Source organism: Puma concolor, chromosome E1 (genome assembly GCF_028749965.1).
Source record: "Puma concolor isolate L17-30 chromosome E1, mPumCon1.1.hap2, whole genome shotgun sequence".
In the NCBI taxonomy this organism is placed as follows: Eukaryota; Metazoa; Chordata; class Mammalia; order Carnivora; family Felidae; genus Puma; species Puma concolor.
Genome location: NC_141680.1, coordinates 16,702,775 through 16,728,774, shown reverse-complemented (window position 1 = coordinate 16,728,774; position 26,000 = coordinate 16,702,775). Strand labels below are relative to the sequence as shown.

Below are 26,000 nucleotides of genomic sequence, written 5' to 3'. Positions count from 1 at the left end.
GAATGAGATGTGATGGGCCACAGTGCCTACCAGTATGTCCTGACTCCTTCACGGAGTAGGGGAGTCCTTTACTAGCCAGGACAGACAGGAGGGCCAGGGGCTGGAGCCTCCCTGAAGGGTTGATTTCAAGAGAAGCCTCAGGCCCCAGTTCTGCCTTCCTGACCATGTAGCCCGCGTATGAGCAGCTGCTGGCCAGCAGAGAGCTCTGGCTCGCCCCCGAGCTGCCATCTGCATCCCTCTCACTCATGTTCTCTTTCTTCCTTTCTCTGCAGTTGGATCCACAAACTGTAGAAACCAAGAACTGGCACACGGATGTGATTGAGATGAACGGGGTGAGCCCAGAGACACAGGAAATGTCTGCACAATGGGTGGGCCTCTGGCTGCTGTCCCCAGGGTGCTGTCTTACCCCTGTCCCCTCAGCCCGGCCCATTACCCCCTACACTGCCGGCACCCTGCCCACTCCCACCCTGCAGGTGTTTCGGGGAGCCCTGGGTGGTGGATGTGGCCCCGCGGGGAGGGGACCCCTGCATTCTGGAGGCACTCATGCCCCAGGGGACTTGTGCCTGCCGTACCCCCAACCAGATCAAAGTGGAATTCTCCATGAAGTTCACCAGTCGAGATATGAGCCTAAAGAGGACCCCGTCCAAAAAGCAGACTGGAGTCTTCGGCGTGAAGATCAGCGTGGTGACTAAGTAGGTGCCGCCTCCGGCGTATTGAGTGCTGGCATGAGTGCCCGGGGCCCCTGCCAGCCCCCGTCAGCCCCCCTCCAGCTCAGTGGATGGCCAGTTTGGAGGCCCAAAGTGGCCCGCAGAGGTCTATCTCCATCTTCCCCAGTGCTTTAGAGATCAACAAGCCAGCATTTGAGCACTGGGAGAGTCTGTGAGACTCCCAGGCTGTCAGCTTCTTGTAATGAACGAGAGGCTGTGACCACTGAGGCTTGGCAGCAGCGGGCTGGACTCCAAGGGGTGGCTGCCCCTCGGGAAGGGGGACGTGCCCTTCTGCCCGCCACCTCCTGTCTCCCCTTCCTAGGACCTGAGGACCTGAGTCCTCAGTGGACTCCCTGTTGGTCCCCCGTAAGCATTTGAACCTGAGATCTGTGCTCTAAGGAACATTCTTTCTCAGAGTCTTTGGGCTTCTCTCCCAAGCCTTCTTCCTGCCTTTGTCCCTTGCTGTCCCTCAGCAGGCAGGCCTCGGGCTGGCTGGGTGGGGTGTGGGTGGCACAGCCTCTTAGCCCTTTCTTGGGCCCCATCCCCTGACGCCAGAGGCTAGTGCACTCCAAGGCCAAGGTGTGCAGAGTTGGGGCTACCCATAGCCATCACGGGGAGGCCCTCTACCACCCCCTCCCCTCCCCTCCCCTCCCCACCAGGCGGGAGCGCTCCAAGGTGCCCTACATCGTGCGGCAGTGTGTGGAGGAGGTGGAGAAGAGGGGCATCGAGGAGGTCGGCATCTACCGGATATCAGGGGTGGCCACTGACATCCAGGCGCTGAAGACCGTCTTTGATGCCAGTGAGTCTGGTAGGCCCCACCTGGGCTGGTGGGCAGAGGGCACTCTGAGAGGCTCAGCCACCTGCTAGGGGAGCCTAGAAGAACTGGAAGCCTTCTCCACAGAGAGGCCCCAAGTAGCTGATGGCATAGGAGCCTTGGTCTGTGAATCACAGTCCAATGTGGCACGTGGTGGGTCATCTCTGAGTCTCTAAAGCAAGGACTCCACCTGTATTTTCTTGTGATCCTCCTCCCCTCCAATCTGTTATCCATTGCCATAGGTGAGGAACTGAGGCTCAGAGAGGCCAAGTCGCTTGCTCGGGATCGCCCAGCTTGTAGGTTTTGAGCCTGACTGAAACTCAGATCTTTCTTACTCCAGTGTTCCTGGCTTTCTTGCCAGCTCCCTGGTGCCTGGTGGGCTGTAAGGAATCTAAAGGGCTTTAAGCCTGAACTGGCTGGCCCGGGCCCCCCTTTGCTGTCTCCAGAGCCCCGAGCACCCTTTGGGAGGGGCATTGCTCCCCTAGCCCCGTAAACTCCTCAGTGGTGGGTCCTGACCTTTCTGATTCTTCTTTCCTTCATCTTGTTGGTTCACACTGCAGTAGTCAGGAAACCTGAACTGGCCGGGCAGTGCTGATTCCATGAGAGCTGAGGTGGGGCCTGTGTTCAGGAAGCCTGGGGTGAGGGGCTGGGGATGTGCTGGCATGGCTCCTCTGTGCAACCTGGAAGCTGAAGCTTCGTCAGAACATGATTTTAGGTGTAAAAAATGTGCAGTGCCTTCCAGAGAGAGGCTTAGCAGTGGGGAGATTCCAAAGAGGGTGTCTGACATGTGGTGTGAATGTGGCTCCAAAACTCTGGATGGTGAACTGTGCTTCTCTCCTACCCCCACCCCGGGGCTGAGTCACAGACCACCTGTGGGCACTACCTACATTCCTGCCCTTCCTGGGGAGACCAGAGCAGACACAGAGTGGGTGGGGGGCTCCCCTGGCCATGTTGTGTGGGACAGAACAGGCCCACCCGCCTGGCTGAGGACTATGTGGAAGAGAGGGGCTCAGGCCACCACAGACCTGACTGCGCACTTCCTCTGCAGATAACAAGGACATCCTACTGATGCTGAGCGACATGGACATCAATGCCATCGCCGGCACCCTCAAGCTCTACTTCCGGGAGCTGCCTGAGCCCCTCCTCACAGACCGACTTTACCCAGCCTTCATGGAGGGCATCGGTGAGGTTCTGGGGGACCCGAGGGCTGGGCTGAGCCAGACTTCCCTGACCGCAAAGTGAGGACCAAGAGATCCGTGGCTTCCCTTGCTTGTTGGTCTGCCCAGTGCTCTGGGGCTGCGTGACCGAGTGGCCCAAAGGGTGAGGTGTGACCTGCTGGGGCCTGATCCAGAGGTGGACCCTCGCTCACTTGTCCCTCTCCCCTCTTGCCCCTGTGGGCTGCCCTCTGTGCTTCCTCCTTGAATACTGACCTCCTTGCTGGAAAGCCAGGCATCCGGGGAAATGTGCCCTGAGGTGGGTGGTCAGGGCCAGCATCCCAGAGCCAAGGACAAGCCTGGCTGGAGTGCACTTGAGATGGCTGGAACCCAGGCTTCCAGAGGAGCACTCCCTCGCTCTCACTGATGCCATGGGTGGGTGGAGGCTGAGGGCCTCGGCCAGCAGGGCTCCAGCCTCCACCCACCCAGGCGAATCCAGGCCTGGGAGCATCCCTCTTGCCTTCTCCCTCACTTTTCCCTCCTGCCTCCTGATTCCTCCCTCCTCTCTCCTACCACTTCCCTCCTCCCTCCTCCCTCTTCCCTCCTGCCTCCTCCCTCCTGCATCCTTCAGGAGCAGATCAGGGCTTCAGCCATGGCAGGAAGTGAAGAGCCCCACAGAAGGGAAGGCTGTTCACTGCCGTGCTCTAGCATCAGAGGCAGTTGAAAGAGAGGAAACATTCGTGCCAGTATCATCATTCTTTAAACTTAGCCTTCTAGACCAGGCATGGGGAATGGCAAGAGCCGTAGAGGCCCATGTGGTAAGGGGAGGAAGGGTGCCTGCTCCCCACCAGCCTACCTCCTGACTGAGTTACAGGTCATGGGTGGGGGCTTCTGTAGGAACTAGCTGTTAATAGCCCACCCTTGGGAAGATACCAGGCCCTTCCTTTCCTACAGGGTCTGCTCCCCTCAGGGGAGCACAGCAGCCCAGGCTCTCCCTCAGGGTCGCATAGCCTCCTGACCATGGGGGTGCTGGCTCGGGCCTGCCCGCCTGGGAGCTGAGCTCCAGCCTCGCCCTGCTTTCCCCCCAGCCCTGTCAGACCCTGCTGCCAAGGAAAACTGCATGATGCACCTGCTCCGCACCCTGCCCGACCCCAACCTCATCACCTTCCTCTTCTTGCTGGAACACTTGAAAAGGTAATGAGCACGGGCCCAATTGGGGGAGGGAGCAGGGAGCCCAGGGCAGGCCCCTGATGGGGAGGACACATCTACTGGGGGAGACCCCCTTTCTCTCAGCTCTTCCTCATGGGCACTGGCCTCTGCTGGGCCATCCCTAACAGGGTGAGGGTTTGCTTTTCAAACTCTTGCCCTCAAATTCTTCTGTTTTGAGAAATACTTGGGTCCTAATAGTGACCTCAGGTATGGGCCATAGACTGCTTAGAAATGCAGGGTCAGAGCCAGGGACTGTAGATGGATTTTGCAGTTAGTGGTCATTCAGTCACCATAACATTTTTTAAGTGGAATGGAACAGACGGCATAGGGCACGCTGTGGGCAGTAAGCGTGCATGTTGTGGTTCTGTTCGGTTACACGTGGTCACGTGTTCTGGGTTCGGATGTAAAGTGTGTTTGTTGTGGGTCACAGTCAAAAAAGTTTGAAATGCACTGGTCTTGACCCACACCTCACCTAACAGGGAAACCGAGCCCCAGTCCACAGGGATTTGCTTGGGGTTAGCAACAACTCTGTCCTTAGAATGCACGTCCCCAATCCTAAACTAAGTTCCGCCCCCACCCCACCCCCACTGTCTCCCCCGCCCTTTCTGTAGTCAGCTCTAACTGGGAGCTGCTGAAGTTGATGCTTGCAAAGTTCCGAACTGAAACCAGCCCTCACGGTGTCCCCGCCATTCGCCTTTGAGCCCAGCACTGGTCCAGGTGTAAGTGGGGACAAAAAGTGTCCTGGTGTCCCTTAAATCTGTTTGTCACCCAGGACCAGGGAGCTCCTGAGTTGGGGCCATGCCGAGGGCCGGCTCCTCCCTGAACTCAGCTCTAGCCCTCAGGCCCAGGCTCTGGGCTGCAGCTCAGCCAGGCCAGCTCTGGAGGGCCAGCAGAGACCTGGAAACGCCTGGGGCTGCTGTCTTGTTTTTCCCATTATGAGACATTTTCCCTCTGGTTTGGCCAGGACCGAAGCCCCAACCAGTTCCCATAGTTTGGCGAGCACTGTGGGGAGGACACACAGAGGAGGAGTGGGAAGGGAAAATTCATTAGGTTTTCCACCCTGGGAACTGGGCACAGTCTGTTCCCACATCTGGGCCCCTGGCTGGTGTGTGTGTGTGTGTGTGTGTGTGTGTGTGTGTGTGTGTGTGTGTGTGTTGAGGGGGCTGGGCCAGCCGCACAGCTGCCTCCTGGCATGGCAGTGTTTGTCTGCCCGTTTCCAAAGCAGTCAGCATGCGCATTGTGGCTCTTGCCCAGAGGCTGGGAATGATGGTATAGTTGGGAGCTGGGAGGAGGCACTGCTCAGGGAGGGAGGCCCAGCACCTCTTTGATGCGTTGGGTGGTACTGGGTCTGCCAGTACCACGGGTGGCAGCCCCTGCTGCCACTCAGGGGAAGTTTCCACAGAGCATGAGGCCTCTTATGCAAGAGAGGCAGAGAACGATCCAAAGGGAGGCAACTCCGGGGTCCCATGAGGAAGACCCTTCTGGAAAGGCATGGGAGGAGAGCCCCTGGGCTCCGTCTGGGATTAGGGTGGTTCTTGCCACAGCACAGCCAAAGAACCTCAGGTCTAGTGAGTGACTGCTGCCGGAGCACTGGCTCCCTACCTCTGGCCCCTGCCACTGCCCCACACACTGTGGCTCTTCCTCTGGGCCATGCACTCCAGCTTCACCGATCACGGGTAGAGCACAGAGTGGCGAGGAGCACTGGCTCTGGAGGCAGACTGCGCGGGGTCACATCCCAGCTCTACCACTTGCTAGCTGTGTGACCTCAGGCAAGTCACTTAACCCCTCTGCCCTTTGGTTTCTTCATCTGTATGCTGGAGATGATGATAGTTCCTGCCCAAAGGACCGTGAGGAGTATGAGTTACTATAAAGTTCTTGAATCTGTAATATCATCAAGGGAGTTGGGGTAGGCCCTCTGGCTCTGGCAGTTTACCATCAAGGGGTGGCCCACGAGCTAGAATCTAATACAGGAATGTGCAGGGACATAGCTGGAGACTTGGTCCATTGGCTTAGTCCCTCCATCCCAAGAGGTCCCCACCCTTAGGAGAGGGAGGCTAGTACCCACCTTCTGGGAATCCCTCCAGTTCTAGCTCGGGCCAATGGTCTGGAGCTCTGAGCAGCTGCTGAGAAATGACTTTTTTTTTCTCCCCTGCCCCAACCCTTTCAGGGTTGCTGAGAAGGAACCCATCAACAAAATGTCCCTTCACAACCTGGCTACTGTGTTTGGCCCCACGTTACTGAGACCCTCAGAAGTGGAGAGCAAAGCACACCTCACGTCGGCTGCAGACATCTGGTCCCATGATGTCATGGCACAGGTACCGCCAGCACCGCCCGGAACTGGAATGGTAGAGGCGGGCGACAAGCTTCCCCTGGGGGGCGGGGAGAACAGCTCAGAGTCCCACACCCCTTCCCTCCTTAGCAGCGGGGTAGGTGGTCTGCGGAATGTCACCAGGGAGGCAGGGCTCGGGACCAGCATGACAAAAAAAAGGCTGAGCCTAGACCAGGGGCCCAGACGGGCTCAGGGGCACAGGTAACATCCAGGGGTCTCGTCCTCATGTGTGGAAGCTCTAGGATTGCTTCTAGGGTCGGAAGCTTCCCTGGAATCCCTACAAGATTCAGGGCAGAGTCCAGTCTGGAGACAGGGCTGCCCAGTCAAAGCCAACCTATGGAGCAGGTTGGAAGCTTCTGACTGAGGTTGGGGAAGTGACCCCAGGCTCCCTGACCCTCTGCCCTGCAGTGCCCTCTGCTGCTGCCAATAGGCAGGCACAGCTGGGCTTCCAGGGAGGCGAAGCGGCCTGAGGGCAGGGAGGGGAGCGGCACAGAGGTGACCCCAGCACAGGGACCGTTTCTTCTCAACAGATCAGAAGGCTGGGAGGACGGGGACCCAGCCTGAGTCTTCCCTGTCCCCCCACAGGTCCAGGTCCTCCTCTACTACCTGCAGCACCCCCCCATTTCCTTCGCAGAACTGAAGCGGAACACACTGTACTTCTCTACCGATGTGTAGCCCAAGGTGGGATCAGCTGTGGGGGTGGCCCGAGCCAGCCCCTCCAGCCGGGGGACCCAACACAGACTTGAAAGACTACAAGAGAAAACTCCCAAACCCAGCACTCCAGACTCCAAGGGACACAGATTTCCAAGAACTGGAATATGTGCATCTTTCGTGCCACCTTGTACAAAGCCAGCTGACCCAGCCCCCAGCCTCACCACCATGCCCCGGGCCCCGCCCTCTGTACCTCTAGTTGTGTCTAATGCCCCGTGCTGTTCAGGAATTGTTTTATGTCTATTTGTCATGCAGAAATGGTAGTGACCGACCCAGTATGGGCATACAGACAGCCTGCTTTGTTCTTTCATTTCCTCCAACACTTTCTTTCCTCCCGAGTCCAGTCCAAGGGCTTTTATTTTGCGCTCTGTAACCACTGCCAGCTTATCCTCTCTTGGCCCTGCTCCCAGATTGCAGTCTCCTGGCAGCCTCTCCTCGGGTTTCCTCCACCCTCTGCTTCCTCCCAGCCTGCCCACATGCATGTGCAGCCTTGGTTTTTGCTCCATCACTTTGAAAGTTGAGACCCCGGGTGGCAGTGGCGGTGGTGGCTTGTCAAAGGCTGCCGCTTGCTGCCCTCCGCCCCCAGCCTTTTCCTTGTCCTCTACCTGTGGAAGCACACCTGCTTTGCCTTGCTGCCTGTGCAAATGTTGGACAAGGGGACAGACTCACACTAATCCTCAGCTTAGCACAGAGCTGGAGAGCAGATTTCTGGAATTTTCCACCTGACAATCTCCATTTCTGGGGTTTATCTGTTCTGTCTCCTGCCTACTTTCACTGAGGCATCTTTCACTGTTTCTTCTGCTTTTCAGTTCCTTTTCCCCTGGTGTTCTATTTCCTTTGAGTGTAGAGACTCAGAAGTGACCCAATATTAAGAGAGCCGGAGGGTCAGGAATCAGGGGAGGCGGGAGGCGGGCCACTGAGGAAACAAGACAGGTTGAACATTTGGAGGGGTGCCATGTAGCACCAGGTGCCCCGAGTTGGGGGGAAGTGGCTCTCAGCAACAAGGAATTATAGTGGCTTTTGTAGTGGAGCCAGGTCTCTAGGGGGGCAACTAATATGGCTGAAGCAGGTATCTAGAAACACGCAGGCTCCATCCAGGAGGCAGTCCTTCCTGGCGCCTCTCGTACCTTGCGGTACCTTTGCCTTAGATTTTACACATCCTCCACAGCCAAGCACTGCCACAGGGCAGCCCCCGAGGCCGTGTGTCCCCCAGAGCCTAGGAAACACAGGCAGGGTCCAGGTCCAGCAGTAGCCAGTCATCCTGGTGCTGCCTCCCCACCCCACCCACAGCTTCTAGATGCAGCCTTTTGGGTGAACTCTAGGCAACTCCAGAAGTGGGGAGGAATGAGGAGTCATGGGCAGCTGCCTCTTTTGGGACTGGGATTTGCTGGGGACTTTCATTGTTGACACTCTTCCCCAGAGCAGAGGATCAGCAGGTTCTGTTCCCAGCTCGGAGACCCCTTTCTCCACACTGAAGGGACTGAGAGGTATCTCCTCCCACCTGAGCAGTAGCTACCGGCATGTGGCAGGTGGCTTCGGAGAACACTCCTAGGCTTGAGCTGTAGTACACGGCTCTCTGGCTCCATGTGGCAGAGAAGTAGAGAACGGTTCCCTTAGATTGTGCTCAGGGCGGAGTTTTAAGGAAGGGTTTGCTGGACCTAAAGGTAGAACGTTTGCTCAGTGAGAGGCAGGGAGGGCCCTTTCTGATCTTGTTTACACCTGTTGCCCAATCTTGGGCAGAACGGTACACATTCTGTGCACATCAGAGGAAAGAAATGCCTAACAGGAGGGAAATACATAGCTGCCTGTTAGCGGTTCAGCAAGGAGCCCTGCTCCCTGGGACAGGAGATGGAGAAAGAACACCATTTGAGTTTAAAGATCCCAGCTTGTGACCATCCCAGGAGTCTCTGCACTCAGGAGTTGGTGTAGGGCATGGAAGGCTTCTGCTTCCAAAAGCCATTAATTAATGGTAATGAACTGGAGGACCAGTTAGAGCTAGTTACAGCCAAAAAATGGGTGCCTCCCACTTCCCTGAAACAAGAGACATTTGCTTCTCAGCATCAGGTAGCCACCAGACCCCCCAAACTTGCTTAAGCAACTTGAGAACCGAAGGGAAAGCTGCAGGGGCTGAGGAATGCAAAAGACTCAGAATATTTATAAATTCCACCCCCAGGGTGGGGAGGGGCAGGTACCAGACATGGACTAAGTTGCATCAAGGAAGTAGCCCATGGGTTCTCCTGAGAGGGACCGTGCAGCCCAGAATCCCCAGCTACTGTGCCCAGCCGGGCAGGCTGTGCCAACAGGAGCCCAGCTGACAGGCTGCAGGAATCCCAGTATGCCCATCCCTGCTGGCAATGGCTGTGGGCGGCCAGTTTTTGCTGATACAGGTAGGATGGGAACCTTCATTAATATTTCACTTTAAGTTGGTAAGGATATATTTTTTTTGGTCTATGTTCTGTTTCAACTTATGTAGATTATTATAAATTGATGTAAACCACGTGAGAGGAAAATGTTAATAAAAAAAATGCAAAGCCCCAACATTTGCACACAACCCAGCCCTGTGGTGTGGACATTTGTATACTCAGTAGTCCAGGGAAGACCACCAATCTAAACATTTTAACTCCTCCAGCTGCATCCAGATGGGAGCTCCCAGGAATCTGTGCACCTAGTCAACTTCCCTTGAGCTTCCCTTCAGCCTACAGGGACTGTGGCACCTTGGGGGGAGGTGAGCCCAGCCCCCTCTGTGTGCTTCACAGAGGTCTCAGGTCAGTCACTAACCAGTTCCTTTCATGAAAGACAAAGGTCCCAACAACCTGGACATCAGTGTACCTCCGATAGATGGCAGAAAGTTGTCCATCCCAGGGGAGTTTTCTTATTTTATGTAAACTCTTCTCTACATTTTCCTTGGAAGTGGGCGTCTTTGGGGCAGCCTTTTGGCCTAGTCTGATTGTTGGAGAGGCTGGATTCTCTAGGGGGCCCCGCCTCCCTTTAGGAGAGCCAGTAGGGTTAATATAGGTTCCTACCAGCCTAAGCCATTGGACACTATGTTTATTCTGGAGATCAGGAACAGATGTCTCTGAAAATTGGTGTTTGGTTTATGAGCTCATACTGACTCCTTAGCCATCTAAAACAGGAAACTATTCATCTCCTTTCTTGATTGAATAGTCAATGTGGACAATGCTTGGCTTATTGAAGTGATGGCTACTGACAGCCTAGGGCTCATCTGTCCAAGGCAGTCATGAAAGTAGCATTTCTTGTCCTCATTTGGCATATCTGACCCTACTTTCTGGACCGGCTGGTAGATGCCAGGTATCACAGCTGCCAGGTAGGAGTGTCTGTTCTTGCTCTCAAAGTGCTTATAGGTGACATATTTAGGGACTGTATAGGAAACACTCTTTTGTTCCCAGACCTCTGAGGATACTCCAGCTGGCCTAGGGGCAATGAAGTCTCACACCTGTGAGACTGGATGGGATATTATATAGAATTCACCACATAAGGACAGGAATGCGCTGGCTCACACTCATTGCAAAGGAAACCGCATGCATAGCCAGAGGAAGGTGTTGCCAACTGAGTTGGACATTATCACTCATGTACACACTCACACTTGGGGCATCTGGACACGTCAGCTGAGTGAATTCTGGTTAAGGGTGGGTGAGCTAGAAGACAGCAGAAGGGGGGAAAGAAAGCAAAGAAAAAAGATGAAGAAGTTAGAGTGCAGTAGAAAACAGGAGGCGTTACTGCTGGCTGAAGGCGGCTGGAATTATACAACCCCACAAAGCCTACCTGCCTGCCCCCAAGTGGCAGAGCCTGAGCTCATCACCTTCATGTCATCACTGAAGCACCGGAGTAAAGAAGGTCTCAGGGCAGATCCCAACCAAAAGCCTATTTTCTTTTGCCCCAGGGCACACAATTAGGATGAGCTTCTGTTGTCAGAAAAAGGCCACTAGATCAAATAAAAAACACTAAGATGTTAAAATACATATACACAAACCCAAAAAACCCTGATACCAGAGAATGAGCGTAGTGGTGAACAGCCGATCTTCACCAGCAGCTGCTGTGACTTAGCAGGACCACAGCGGGACCCTGCGCACGTTGTGTCCTTGAGCTGGGCCTGGTCCAGCGGTCAGAGCCTAAAACCAACATGGCTCGGACTGCTGGCCTTCCCACCAGGCGGCCTATGGGGTTTTTAGAAGAGGCCAGGGCTTATGCGTGGAATTCTGATGCATCCTGGGCCACGGCTAGGCTGGGCTTCCTGGAGGGCAGGCCCTGGCTGAAGTAACAAACTCAGAAAACACTCCTCTGCAAACCCTGAGAATCAAATGTACCCAGACGCTCAGGCGCTTTCTCAACCTCTGGGCTACCTGGCACCATTTTTGGGAATTGTGAAATTTGAAAATAAAAATAAACCACCTTTTATTTATTCATTTATTTTATGGTTTGAACGGCCTTTATTATTTATAATGGGAAGTGGAAGAGGAGGGGACAAGACAGCTCCGGCTCCAGGGGCAGAACCAAAGACTCACTCTGTCATTATCCCCCCTCCGCCGCCCCAAAACTAACCAACCTTTTAAACTGTCATATAATTTTTTTAAACAAAGACAACACTAAACATAATGACAAAATGGGAGAGAAGGTGTAAATTCGCTGTGCCCTGCCCTCGTGTGAGATGGATGACTGCCTGGAGCTCCGAACTTCCTGGTGTACGTCCAGTCGCCTCTGTTCCCAGCACCAAACAACCAGAGGGCCAGCTGTGGTCAGCACTGAGCTTTGGGGAGCTTAATTCCTACAAGTCAACACACTGACTCCTGATCTGCCCGAGAGAGAGAGGCTGCCATGGCACATCCCCCACTAGGCGTGGCTAGAACCCAGGAGCAGACAGTATGGCCACTCAGAGGCTGGGGGCAGAAAGCAGCCAGGTGGCTCCCTCACCACACCAACTACACAAGGGAAAACAAAGGTCTTCGGTCTCGGAAGCAAGTGCCTCGGAGTGGTACAGAAACTGCCCTCCACGGAACAGCTCTAATCTTGGGCTGGTACTGTCCTTCCCTGGAGGCAATAACTCTCACCGTAGGTAATAATCAATCGCAGCAGAGAAAGCAGCAAAACCTCCACAACCAATGACCCCGGCCTTTAAGCCCGCTGTAAAGCAAACAGAAATGGCGTTACGTGTAGTGACGAACACAGTCCGCATTCAGGAGTCTGCCTGCCCCATGAATGCAGAAACCCATGGAAGCATTCGAAGTCATTCAACAAACCCATCAGATCCACAAGACTTCAACGAGCTGTGTATACAATCTACTCTAGTGTGCTTTATGTAAGTGTGCATTTGGCTTTTCTCCGAAGAATTACTATTTGCAGCTTCATGAAATAGCCCCTCACAGGCAGGAAACTGGTTAAGAGAACCAGCCCTTGGAAGCAAGTGAAAGCACACAGCCTGTTACCCTGATTTGTTTATGAAATAAATTCTTGGGAAGGTGATCAAAGCAGTCCCAGAGGGAGCCAGGCTTCTCAGAGTCCCTGACAAAGCGGAGCGATGGGAAGACCAGAGGAAAAGCTACTCTATAAATCACAAATGGCTGTCAGAGGAGCAAAAGCAGCTTTTAAGGACAGCAAATCATCCTGCCTCTCAGAGAATGAGAAAACAGGCTATTTGGGTAAATCAGGGCACGGCAGAGGGAAGAGTGGCCCAGCAATGGACACTGTGCAGAGTCCAGACACTGACACCCCATATCACACTCTTGATGGGCACGCCAACAGGGAGAAGTGCAGGGGACTGGTTTCTTTGTTGTTTACGGCTGACAACCTGACATTTGGCTTTCCATGGGTAGGAGTCTAAGAATCTTCAACATGAAAAGACATGACTGTATAACTTACATACAATATTAAAACTGACAGTTGTACAGTATTAACAAAAATATCTTAGCTACTTGAAATGCACAGAGCTGCGAGTTCAGCACGGCCTGCCGTTTGGAATAAGTGGGCTCTCGGGAGCTGAGTGAGACCTAGCCATGCTTCCGTACTTATCCTGCAGAGCAACACATTCCAGGAATTACTGGGAGGAAGTTCTTCCCATCTTTTCAATGTGAGCCCAGTTCTAAAATCTAGATCCTTCTGTGATTCTCAGCCATGGGTGATTTTGTCCCCTGGGGAAAATCTGGCAATGTCTAGAGACACTTTCAGTGATCAACTAAGGGATGCTACTAGCATCTAGTGGGTAGAGACCAGGGTTACTGCTAAACATCCTACAATGCAAAGGACAGCCCTACTCTCCCTCCAGCAAAGATTTACATGTCCAAAATGTCAATAGTGCCAAAGATGAAAAATCCTGATCTACACACTAGAAGTTTCCAAAATGAAGTTAATACAAAAGTAAATGTGATTTACTTCTCAGAGGGAAGAATATCAAGTGTCCACATATGCCTTGGGCTGTCCCTGAAACACTCATACATTTGGAAATGTTAACTATAGCATGTTGTCCGAAGCCACAAAGAAAACCATGTGAGAGTTGTTTACTAACCTCTGAAACCAATGGCTCCTCCAGTGATGCAGCCACTAATGACACTATTCTTCCAATCTGATTTTCCCCGGTACTGTGGGTGGAGAAGTGCAGTTTAGAGCCAAAGAAACAAGCCAGACAAGATGATTAAGGGGGAAAAAACACAGCGTTTCTAGCTGGCTAAATTAGTCCCTCCCCAAAGGAAACCTAATCTTCTTTGCTTTCGAAAGTATAGTTCCTAATTTGAATGTGTTCTTGGATGCTTCCTGAAGGTGGTATCAGAGTGCAGAAACCAAGCGTACAATTTGACAAGTAATCAAAATCTCTTTGGTTCTCCAATAAGTCCCATGGTTAAAATCATTAACCAACCTCTGGGGTGCCTGGGTGGCTCAACTGGTTAATCATTGGACTCTTGATTTGGGGTCAGGTCATCATCTCACAGTTCGTGAGACTGAGCCCAGCATCTCAATCTTGGGATTCTCTCTCTCTATGCCTCCCTCTCTCACACTCTCTCTCTCTCAAAAATAAATTAATTAAAAAAACAACTTAGGGGTGCCTGAGTGGCTCAGTCAGTTAAGTGTCTGACTTCGGCTCAGGTCATGATCTCACAGTTCATGAGTTTGAGCCCTGCATCAGACTCTGTGCTGACATCTGAGCCTGGAGGCTGAAGCCTGCTTCAGATTCTGTGTCTCCTTCTCTCTCTGCTCCTCCCTGGCTCATGCTCTGTCTCTCATTCTCTCTGTCAAAAATAAATAAAAACATTATAAAAAAAATTTTTTAATTTAAAAAATAAAATCATTAGGGGCACCTAGGTGGCTCAGTCGGCTAAGCTTCTGATTTTTGCTTGGGTCATGATCTCACAGCTCGTGGGTTTGAGCCCCACATCGGGCTCTGTGCTATCAGCATGGAGCCTGTTTCAGTTCCTGTCTCCCTCTCTCTCTGCTCCTCCCCAGCTTGTGCTTTCTCTCTGTCTCAAAAATAAATTAAAAAAAAAAATTTTTTTTAAATAAAATCATTAACCAACTTTTTTTTTTATTCATTTATTTGGAAAGAGAGACAGTGCAAGTGGGGGAGGGGCAGAGAGGGAGACAGAGAATCCCAAGCAGGCTCCGCACTACCAGCACAGAGCCCAATGCAGAGCTCGATCCCATGAACTGTGAGATCATGACCTCAGTGGAAGCCAAGTCGGAAACTTAACCAACTGAGCCACCCAGGCCCCCCTAACCAACTTCTAACAGAGACATGAAAAGATGCTCAACATCATTCATCATCAGGGAAATGCAAATCAAAACTAAACGAGGTATCTCCTCTCACCTGTCAGAATGGCTAAAATCTACAACACAAGAAACCACAGGTACTAGTGAGGACATGGAGAAAGGGGAACCCCCTTGCACTGTTGGTGGGAATGCAAACTGGTGCAGACACTCTGGAAAAGGGTATGGAGTTTCCTCAGAAAGTTAAAAATAGAACTGTTAGGGTGCCTGGCTGGCTCAGTGTGAATATTGACCTCAGGGTCGTGAGTTTGAGCCCCATGTTGTATGGAATTGATGAATCACTACATTGTACACCTGAAACTAATATTACGTTGTATGTTAACTAACTAGAATTTTAAAAACTTAAAAAAATAAAATCATTAACTTCTAGCTTACAAAAAGAAGTAAAAAATAACGCAAGCCCAAATCATAAATGCACGAGAAGTTTACATTATGGACTAATGGAAATTCAATTTAGCGAGTACCAGACATTTCTGATCTGCTTTCTAATTAACATTCAGAGCATTTCTCTTTAGAAGTCATAACATGGCACAGGCAAGGCTTTCTCAGAAGGCAGAGACACTTACAGATTCTACCAAGCACTCGGTGCAAGAAAACATGGCGCCCACAATGGCAAAATTTTTGGCGTAGGACATCCCTCTCTGCCCCATGTCTTTAAGAACTTCTTTCGCTGTCGGCGTACGGTAAGGATCCTTAGGGTCAAAGCCCACATTGGTATCAATGCCGGCAGTGAACACCCCAAACGCACCTCCCAATACAAATCCTAAAAACAAACAGAGATGAAGATTTCTTTGGCATGTTTTCTGGGTTACTGTAATGAGGTCCTACTCGAATAGCACATTTTGGATGGCCACCAGCAAAGAGGACGCTCCCTGCTGCCCCCTCACTCCACCTTGCCACTCAAGCTCTCCACTTACCTGGTTTCCACATCACACAAGCTAAGAACTACCTTGCTGACAGCTTCTTCTTGGTCTCCCTTTGGATTTCTTCCTCCTTTCATTGTCTAAAATTCCTCAAGATTCAATCTTTAACCTTTCATTCTGTCTGTACTCAGACATTCAGCTGTTAACTTTGCATACCACTCCCGTGACAATGGTGACATTCATAACTGTCACTGAGTACCATGTGCCAAGTACTCTGACTATAAAGCTGTGACTTTATAGTCACAGCTTCATTTATTCTCCACAATAGTCCCATGAGGTACATACTATTATCCTCTCCATTCTGTAGCTGAAGCAACTGAGGCTCAGGGAGTAACTTCCCTAAGGTCACAAAGCTGCCAAGTGGCAAATCCTACAGTGCTGTCCCCATCTCCCTGAGCCTTCCTGAGCCTGCTGGGCATTTCCATATACATGTCCTCTCATCACATCAAGGTCAATGTTTAATGAAATCATGGGCATCTCCCGTCCAGACTTTCTTACTTATGGCTCCTTCTTTCCAGTCACTCTCACTTCAAACCTCAAGGGTATTTCTTTTCTTTTTTTTTTTAAGTTTATTTATTTGAGAGAGAGAGTGCACGTAAGTGTGCAAGAGCAGGGGAGGGGCAGACAGAGTGGGAGAGAGAGAATCCCAAGCTGGCCCTGTGCTGTGAGCGCAGAGCCCCATCTGGGGCTCGATCCCACAAACCGTGAGATCATGACCCAAGCTCAAACCAAGAGCCAGCTGCTTAACCTACTAAGCCACCCAGGCTCCCCCTCAAGGGCATTTCTGACTGCCTCTTTGCTTTCCTCTACAACCCTACGTTCACAATTACCATCCTAGTCTAGGGCCTTTATCACTTCCACCCTGGAGCACTACAAAGACTTATTCATCATTTCAACAAATATGCAAGTGATGTATTAGAGTCAGGCACAATGATGACCAAAGACCAAGGCCAGGCCTCACAGAGCTTCACTTTAGCCAATTCCCTATATGGTCTCCCGAAGCACCACACTTTCCTTCACTACATTCAGTGCTGGGTCACCAAGTTCATCAATTACCGCCCTAATGCCTTATAGGCAAAACGCCCAAATACTCAACCCCACTTGCAACTTGAAAGGACATTTCTCTTCCTCTTAGTCTACTCCCATTCTCTCAATCCTTTAAGATAACAGCTGCAATCTCACCTCCTCTTGTAGCCTTCCCCAAACCAAAAACAAAACAAAACAAAACCCCTCTCTTTGGTTTCAACTATACTTTACATCTGCAACTCTCGCTATATTTGTTTCTGGATTGTCTTTCATTCTCAATGAGATTTCAACTCCTCTGCAGATGTGGCCAACCTTTTTACAAGAGGCACCCCATACATTCTCAAATCCTCAAAAGGTTTAAAAAAAAGGGGGGGGGGGGGGGAAGGGCCAACGCCAGACGTCTTTCCCCCTTGTTCACCGCCATCTAATCACATTGGCGTCAATGGCCTTTCCGTTTTTCAGACTTCAGACTGGTTCCTACCAGACCCTTTGCATTTGCTGTTCCCGTTTGTCTGCAGCACTCTCTTGCCAGGTTCGTTCTCAACATTCTTGTTTCTCTATATATTAAAATGTTAGCTTCATGAGAACCAGGCTCTTGTCTTGTCTCCCCCTGTCCCTCCACTACCAAGCATGTGATAGTTGCTTATGACAATTTGTTGAAAGAATCCTTATTTAAAAGCGAATCAACGAATGAATGAACGAAGCCAACCATTTTATAGCCAACCTCCAGGCCCCGGCCCGAACAGTACCGATTCTCTGATCCAATTTCCAGAGGCGAAAACTAACCTCAGGGCTTAGAGTGGGTTTACTCGAGTTCATGGATCGAGGCAGGGGTGTAGTCAAGGTCGAGGTCCACAGGCTCCTCGCCTCCCAGGCGCGTGGTCTCCCTGGCAGAGGACCCCTCTGCGGTCCAAGCCCTCAGCCTCCCAATGCTCCCCCCGCCCCCCAATCTTGCCTCACCTCCCACGCAGGCCAGCGCTGCCTTGAAGGCGCAGCTTTCCATTGCCTTCTCGATCATCTTCTGTTCCTCACTCTTGGTGGGGCTCGGGATCCCACCCAAACTACTAGGCTCCAGAAGCCGGGGCTGACGCTTGTCGCCCACCAGGTATTGCAGAAGAAGGCTGTACTGTAGCGGGGCTTCGTCGGAACCCGCCGCCTCAGGCGCGGAGCCCCCCGCACTGGGGGCAGTCGCCGCCATGACTGTAGATGCTCAAGAAACCCGGGCGTTCTTCCCGCAGCAGATTCCGCAAGCTTCCCGTTGAGGGCCTGCGCGCCTAGCCATCGTGACGCAACGGCAGATTCGCCACAACCAGCAAGACCAAGAAGCTGCGGAAGTAAAGTCTGTTCGTGCGCACCGGGCGTAAGAGATATCATGTTCCCCCAAAGCCTCTTGGGAATACTGAATCGGTCTCGTGCAGTATCCAGTGGCACTGACAAACAAGATTCAGAGTCCACAGAAAGCGCCCTCTGCTTCGGGCCTGCTGCGCGGGGCGTACCGGGATTTGTAGGCCAGGCATTTCCCAGGAAGCTTTGCGCGGGCACTCGCCTGGCGGCCTCCTCTGAAGCTCTTGACCGGGTGGGGAGCGGTAGCACGCCCGCGAGGCTGCAGAGCGCCGGAGTGACGGCAGGGGACGCACGCGCCTCGCCACTGCCTTTCGAGCCTAATCATTCCTTGAAGAAGGGGGTTGTGAGAGGTAAATGATGGAAGGTGTTTTGTAAATAAGTGTGAAAGCGTGGTACAAATGTATGCAATATATGTTTTGTTTGACAGTTAAACCTTTGAGGAGAGAGAAGGGGCCCAACAAATGAGTGAACAAATGAGCTAAGCTAGCCAAGTATAAGAAAAATCGGAAGGATGGTAGGAGGTGGAGGCAAATGGCCAGATGGAGAGCTCAAGGCTGAGGCTGCTACTCTCTCCAGCCAGTTGTTGTCAGTGGAATTGGGGACGTAGGGCTAGCATTGCCATGGGAAGCCTGATTTATATTATGTTAAAACAATTAAAGTGTTTACCAGCTTGCAAACTCAGAACCTAAAGGTAAACTGTGAAATAATACTATATATGAACCCAGAAAAACTTTTACAGTAGCTTTTATGGTACTAAAATAGATCCCATACTGTCACACTGATCCAGCAGTGTATTTGAGTGTAATAGCTAAGAGAAACATAAATGCAAACAGAGGTGGTGAGCGTTGCCAGGCAACATAGGCAGAGATGCTTCTTTGGTACCCAGAGTGCTCTGTGCAGCCAAGCACAGTGTATGATTCCCCCTGCTTCTGTCCCCACCAGGCCGCTAAATGAGCTGCTGTGAAGGTCCCGCGTGGATTCCCAGTTGTTGAATCTAATTCACACCTCATTTTACTAGACTTCTCAACATTTGACACTGTTGACTCCTCCCTCATTTTTTTTTTCCAGTTTATTTTTATTTATTTTGAGAGAGATAGAGAGCAAGCAGGGGAGGGACAGAGAAAGAGGGAGACAGAATCTATGTGGGGCTCGAACTCACAAACAGTAAGATCATGACCTGAGCCAAAATCAAGAGTCAGAGGCTTGACCAACTGAGCCACCCAGGTGCCCTCCCCTCCTTTTAAAAAATTTTTTTAAAAAATTATTTACTTATTTTGAGAGAGAGGCAGAACATGAGCAGGGGAGGGACAGAGAGAGAGGAAGAGAGAGAATCCCAAGCAGACAGGCTCTGTGCACTGTCAGTGTGGAGCCTGACTAGGGCCTTGAACTCACAAACTGTGAGATCATGATCTGAGCTGAAATCAAGAGTCAGATGCTTAACCAACTGAACCATCCAGGCACCCCCCTTTTTTAAAAAAAGTTTTTGTTAATGTTTATTTATTTTTGAGAGAGGGAGAGAGAGAGAGCATGAGCGGGGGAGGAGCAGACAGAGGAGGGGACAGAGGATCTGAAGTAGGCTCTGTCAGCACAGAGCCAGATGTGGGGCTCGAACCCATGAACCGATCGTGACCTAAGCCAAAGTCCGAGGCTTAACTGACTGGGCCACCCAGGCGCCCCTCCTCCCTCCTTTTCGGAGATTTCTCCGTATTTTTGGTGAGCACCTCTCTCTCCTAGTTTTGCTGCAGCCTCTCCAGTTGCTCAGTCTTCTTGGCAGGCACCTCTGCCTGACCTTTTCTTGTTGGTCCTCCAGGGCTTCATCCTTTATTCTCTTCTCATGCAACTCACTCCACCGGAGCAACTCATCCTTGTGGCCTCTACTGCCATCTCTAATGCATTAATGACTCCCAAATCTTCATCTCCAACTTAGACCTTTCTTACAAGCACAAGAACCAGACGTTTCCCATAGGCACCTCTAACTCAACACACCCTGCTAACCACCCTTTCCTTCCAGATGAATGAGGGGCCCAGGGCTCTGATTCATGCTGAGGTTGTAAGAGCCACAGATGGATTTAAGAGAAGTTGGGACAGCCCCACCCCCACCCCAGCCACAGGCAAGTCCCAGGTAAGGCAGCCTTGGAAAGCAAGGGATGGTTTAAATAATTAACCCATGGGACTAATTAGAGAGCAATAATCAATCCCCAGATGAAGGGTATGCATTAGAGTTCCGGTGAGATCCAGGTCAGCACGTGGAGAAATTTCATGTGGCCAAGGCACATGAAGGAGGGAGCCTTTTACAGAACATCCTTGGCCTGGATCATAGATGGGGAGAGAACAGTTACAGACACTGATCTGGTATCTCTCTCTACCCACCCATCTCCTTCCATAGGTGGAATGGGTTTCACCTGATGGAAAACTTGAACCTCTTCAAGTATATTCTGAAAGTGAGAAGTGGTTTCCCATGTCTGTTTCCCTGGGCTGAACCTTTGCCGGTAGTCTAGGGATTTATCTGGCCCTGGCATCATGGGGAGTCCAGCAGCCTCATGTGACAGTTTGGTTCCCCACTCCCAGGCTGTCTGTTCTGGCCACAAGGATAGGGGGAGTATCTCAGTGGGTCAGAGAGAACAGGAGGCAGTTAAAAATGAACCCTTCATGGGAAGTGTTGTAGGGAGAGTCAGAACACTCTGAGTGTCTGAGTGTCTGACTCGTCACTTGAAAGGACTCCAGATGAACGGGAGGAGGGTCTGGTCATACCATACCCCAGGTGGCCGGGAGACCCCAGCTCACCTGTAGTTCTCTCAGCGTGCTGCAGGAGCCCAAGAGTCAAAGAAATAGCACAAGTGGGATAGAATAAGGAGAGCCTAGTGGAAAGTGCATTGTGTCCTATGTGGATTTGAACTGTATATGAATTTGGTAACGGTGAGTAATCTGAATAGTCCTGTTGCTGGCAGGAGGTATGGCCACATAGATATTCTGAATAGCCAACTGATTCATTGTAGATAGTGGGTACTAGACAAGTGACTTTCTTTTAAAGGGATTTGGCCCATGACCTCCAAAGCCAAAGGATCTCTAGGAGCTGAGGATGGAAATATGGTGTCTGAGAAACTCATGGAAGGAGAAGATATTAATAAGAAGTGACTGGGTTGCCTGGGTGGCTCATTCGGTTAAGCATCCGACTCTTGATTTCTGCTCAGGTCATGATCTCACGGCTCATGAGTTCGAGCCCCACGTCGGGCCCTGTACTGACAGCTCAGAGCCTGGAGCCTGCTTTGGATTCTGTGTCTCTGTCTTTCTCTGCCCTTCTCCTGATCACACTCTGTCTCTCTCTATCAAAAATAAATAAACATTAAAAAAATTTAAAGACCTAGAAGTCTGCTGGTAAACTGCTTGTGATTATGGATGACTTTGTTCTTTGCTTCTTGTGTTATTCAGTTTCCTTTTATGCATGTTAACTTTAAAAAAATAAAAATTTTTAAAACCTAAAAAAAATTAAAGAGAATCCATTCAAGTTACAAGAAAGCAAAGGATCAAAAGGACAAAGTGGTTTTTTTTTAATGTTTATTTTTGAGAGAGAGAGACAGGCAGAACGTGAGCAGGGGAGGAGCAGAGAGAGAGGGAGACACAGAATCTGAAGCAGGCTCCAAGCTGTCAGCACAGAGCCCGATGCGGGACTTGAACTCACGAACCAGGAAATCATGACCTGACCCGAGGTCAAATGCTTAACCAACTAAGCCACCAAAGCACCTGAAAGCATAAGGTGTTTTTTCTTGTAAAGTTCATACACTTTTCTCCAAATCCTAAGATATTTTGCTACCTTGTTACTTGATATTTAACATATATAGTAATACCTTTCAATATCTCAAATAAAGTTGTGATTGAAAATCATTTATATTGAAAATGGTTTCTATCTAATCATGTGGGTTTTCAAAAGCACATTATCAAATCACCCCACTTCTTGGAAGCAGTGGTCAAGCCATGTCCTGTGAGGAACCTCCCTCTGTCCACTCCTCTAAGAGAGGCAGGATAAGTTCTCTACCGTTTGGACTTTTGAAGCAAAAAGAATAACATAACATTTCTAGAGGAGGGCTGAAAAATCAGTGTAGCTAATTTGATTGTGAATAAATAATCACTGCTTTATTACTAATGGCATAAAATTTAGACTTCTGAAAAACTTTCTTTGGTGATCCTTATCTCTTGAGGTTCTAAAACTTTGAGATAACAGGGGCACCTGGGTGGCTCAGTCAGTTAAACATCTGACTTTTGATTTCCACTCAGGTCATGAGCTCACGGTTCCTGGGATTGAGTTCTGAGTCGGGCTTTGCCCTGACAGTGCAAGGCCTGCTTGGAATTCTCTGTCTCTCTCTGCCCCTCCGCTGCTCGTTCTCTCTCTCAAAATAAATAAATAAACATTAAAAAAAATAAGACTCTCTTTCCAGGTTGAACTTTCTTTTCTGCATTAGATAGGTGACTTCACTTGGTGGACAACCCCCCCCCCCCCCCACCACCCCGGTTCCAGTCTCACACCCTCAAAGTTCCCACTGATCCTCTATTTAAAATTTGGTAAATTGTTCATCATGGATTGTTTTCTTCATAATTTTGGTTTTTAAAACATTGCATTAAAATATTATTTATCTTGGGGCACCTGGCTGGCTCAGTTGGTAGAGCATGTGACGCTTGATCTCGAGGTGGTAAATTCGAGCCCCATGTTAGGGATACAGATTGCTTAAATAAATGAATAAGTAAAAAATAAAATAAATAAACAAATTTATTTGTTTAATAAATAAAATAAAATAGTATTTCTCTTGATTATTGAGTTTTTTTGACATCCTCTTAAAGTTTGGTCTTACTCTTCACCCTTGCCCCAGCCAGGGCTTTCCGGAAGAGTCTGTTACCAGCAGTGGGGTGCCGGGGCCAGCTCCAGCTTATTCATAAGAATTGATTATTGAATTTTTGGGATTTCTTTTAACTGGTTATTAAGCATGGCCATAGTTCTTATTTATTTATTTATTTTGAAAGAGAGAGAACGAGCAGGGGAGGAGCAGAGAGAGAGGGAGAGAAAGAGAATCCCCAGCAGCCTCTGCACTGTTAGCGCAGAGCCCGAAGCAGGGGCTCAAGCTCACAAACCATGAGATCATGACCTGAGCCGAAATCAAAGAGTCAGACACTTAACTGGCCGAGCCACTCAGGACCACTAAGCATGGCCATTATTTTAAATTATATACACTTACAATTAAATCCTACTAAAAATAAAGGCAATATATACTCAGAAATCATCACTTCCTGAATATTTTACTCCACTTTCTTATTTGTTGGGGGAGGTCATGGAGAAAACGTGACTGCTGATGACCAGTGAACTGGATCCAGGCCCTCGGAGGCTCCTCAGCCCCTCCTCTGGTTTTGGAATGTGGGTTCTGCTGGACGCCCTCACTCCCAGAGGCTGCTCCAAGGACACAGCCTTGAGTTAGTTCGGTGGTGTTCAGAGCAACTGGACGGCATACATGACTGAACCCAGGTGAGGCCTCTGTCTCAACTTGTGAGTCTGGCGAGTGGGCGTGGAGACCTGCACCTCGTGGCTCCCCATGACTAGCCTCGTTCCCTTGCTTATTAAACTTTCCACCCAGCAGCCTGGTGGCCTGCCTCTTGCTTCGGTCTCTCCCTGCTCCCTGTGTGGGGGCTGGTTTCAGATCACACCTGGGAAGCCTTGGAGGAGCCTGTGAACCAGCCTTATCGTCTGTGCCCTTGAGGCTATTAATGCTTATTGTACCCGTGTAATAGAAATGCTCCTTAATGGGTGTCCTGCTGGCATTTCTTCTCAGCTTTGTGATCAGTGACATCATGTTGGTGGCTTGAAGTTGGCCATGATGGAAATATTTACACCATAGAAATCAGTAAATGTTGTAAGTCAAAGCTTTTCTGTGATTATTGTTCAACATCTGCCAGCATACCACTCACTACAAGCAAGCTTTGGGAACCGAGAACACCTTCCTATTTCTGAGGAAACCTGTAAATGAGGGAAAATAAGGCAGAAAAGTAAGACATGAAGTGCTGGTAATGTGTAGGAAATTTCCAGGAAATCCTGACTGATAATTAGAAAGAGAGGGCCTCTGGGATGCCTGGCTGGCTCAGTCAGTAGAGTATGCGGCTCTTGATTTCCGGGTGGTGAGTTTGAACCCCATGTTGGATGTAGAGATTACTAATAATAATAAAAGAGAGAGAGAGGGCTTCTTACTTCCATGAATGTAACACCATGTTTGGTATCATTTTGGACCCCTTGTGTGGACAAGATGTGGCCCAGGAGCTCCTCTGGGGCTTTTAAGTACACTTCTTGCTTTTGGTCCAAAGGCAGTACTGTAGCACCAGGGACTACCTGCACCTTCTCAGAGGATGAGGGTCAAAAAAGGCCCCTCTAAGTACACAGTGGCTATTCAGTTCAGAAGGCTGCACAACATGATTTTTCATCAAGGGTTGCAAGAAGGGCTGGGGCAGTGCACAGCCCCATTGTCCTGATACTACTTTCATGGCCAAAGGAGAAAGGCTGGAGGTCCTCTGGGTTGAGAATGAGCTTTTCTGGGAGGAGCACAGGGTGCGGCTTTGCTGGCGCCAGGGCACAGGGCAAGCGCACTTCTGTATTATTCGTTATAACCCCTGGACAGCTGATCGATCACCTGCCACTCGAGAGCACTGTTGATCTAGAAGGAACACTGGCAGGCAGGCCTCCAATCAGACTAAAGAATAAGATGGGCTTGCTCAGGGGGCACCTGGGTGGCTCATTCAGTTAAGTGTCTGACTACTAGTTTTGGCTCGGGTCATGATCTCACTGTTTCGTGAGTTCGAGCCCCGTGTACGACTCTGCGCTGACAGTGCAGAGCCTGCTTGGGATTCTCTCTCTCCCCTCTCTCTCTGCCCCTCCCCCATTGAGCTGTCTCTCTCAATATAAATAAACTTTTTAAAAAATTAAATAAATAAATGGATTGTTCAGGTGTAGGTCAAGAAGAGTTTGTAGGATTGGAAGCAGGTCTGGGATTCAGGATGCTGAGGCCAACCTGGGCTTTAGAGAAGAACTTCCATCCCTCCACCCCTACCCAGGAGAAGGGGCTTTGGCCCAGGGGTGGGGGCTCTCTGAGGTCTCAGGAGGCAGCACCAGTGTGGGGGTTGGCAGGAAACACTCTTGCCCATGAACTGGGAGCAGAAGCCAAGTAGGAGGCCTCAGAAAGCACAGAAGAGCCTGAACCTATCAGGGGAGCAGTTGGGGGGGTGGGGTGGAGTTGGATCCCAAATCAGGGTCTCTGAGGCCAGGGGAACAGATCTGAGAGACAGACAAGAGAGCTCACCTAAGTGTGTGTGTGGCTTTTATTGGGCATCCACAGGTGGAAGCTTCTATGGGACTACTGGGTTCAGGTGGATCTAAATTAGAATTTATTTTCCTCCCCAAATGTGGTCTTACTGAGTTTCCCATCTAGGTGAAATGGTGATTCCATGAATTTAATTAGGATTAAACTCTTTGCATGCTGCATCCCCTAGATACCATCTGACTGTTTTTCAAATCCATCCCTTCTTTAAAAAAAATTTTTTTTAATGCTTATTTATTTTTGAGAGGGAGAGGGAGAACATGAGTGGGGTAGGGGCAGAGAGAGGGAGACACGAAATCCAAAGCAGGCTCCAGGCTTTGAGCTGTCATGACGCAGGGCTCAAACCCATGAACTGTGAGAACATGATCTGAGCCAAAGTCAGATGCTGAACCAACCAAGCCACCCAGGTGCCCCAGGCACCCCCTTTTTTTTATATCCATTGCCACGGCCATATTTTGGGCTCTAGTCGGTTTCGTTTAATAGAATTTTAGTTGTTCTTCATACCTACTACCTTGCTGTCCTCCAAAGCATCCAGAGTGATCTCTCAGCACAGAAACATGATTAATTCCCTGCTCAGAATTCTCCATGCCAGGATAAAATCTAAACTCAAAATGTTGGGGCGCCTGGGTGGCGCAGTCGGTTAAGCGTCCGACTTCAGCCAGGTCAC

At 50.4% G+C, this 26,000-nt stretch overlaps 2 protein-coding genes and 1 long non-coding RNA gene across 9 annotated transcripts in view; 2 read left to right on the top strand and 1 right to left on the bottom strand.

Moving 5' to 3' along the window:
* Positions 1-9,475, top strand: part of ABR (ABR activator of RhoGEF and GTPase) — a 184,107-nt gene extending 174,632 nt beyond the window's left edge. For all 6 annotated transcript variants that reach the window (XM_086686381.1, XM_086686383.1, XM_086686382.1 and 3 more), the window contains 7 exons: positions 273-332; positions 583-692; positions 1,367-1,506; positions 2,570-2,704; positions 3,764-3,869; positions 6,052-6,199; positions 6,799-9,475. In XM_086686381.1, coding sequence (XP_086542507.1) covers positions 273-332; positions 583-692; positions 1,367-1,506; positions 2,570-2,704; positions 3,764-3,869; positions 6,052-6,199; positions 6,799-6,888 — 789 coding nt within the window. In that variant the 3' untranslated portion in view covers positions 6,889-9,475. The remainder of the gene's footprint in view (positions 1-272; positions 333-582; positions 693-1,366; positions 1,507-2,569; positions 2,705-3,763; positions 3,870-6,051; positions 6,200-6,798) is intronic.
* A 1,860-nt stretch (positions 9,476-11,335) lies between these two features.
* Positions 11,336-17,912, bottom strand: TIMM22 (translocase of inner mitochondrial membrane 22). The gene is made up of 4 exons (XM_025917793.2): positions 17,604-17,912; positions 15,261-15,457; positions 13,442-13,514; positions 11,336-12,063 (listed from the first exon to the last, which is right to left on the bottom strand). Exons 1-4 carry the CDS (start codon positions 17,839-17,841, stop codon positions 11,987-11,989), a joined length of 585 nt encoding a protein of 194 aa, XP_025773578.1. The 5' UTR covers positions 17,842-17,912; the 3' UTR covers positions 11,336-11,986.
* Positions 17,904-25,166, top strand: LOC147574148 (uncharacterized). 2 transcript variants are annotated; one of them, XR_015243942.1, is made up of 3 exons: positions 17,904-18,337; positions 23,303-23,496; positions 23,609-25,166. It is a non-coding gene; the product is annotated as an uncharacterized LOC147574148 (long non-coding RNA). The 2 variants fall into 2 exon arrangements; XR_015243941.1 differs by having other exon boundaries at positions 23,606-25,166.
* The last annotated feature ends 834 nt before the right edge of the window (positions 25,167-26,000 follow it).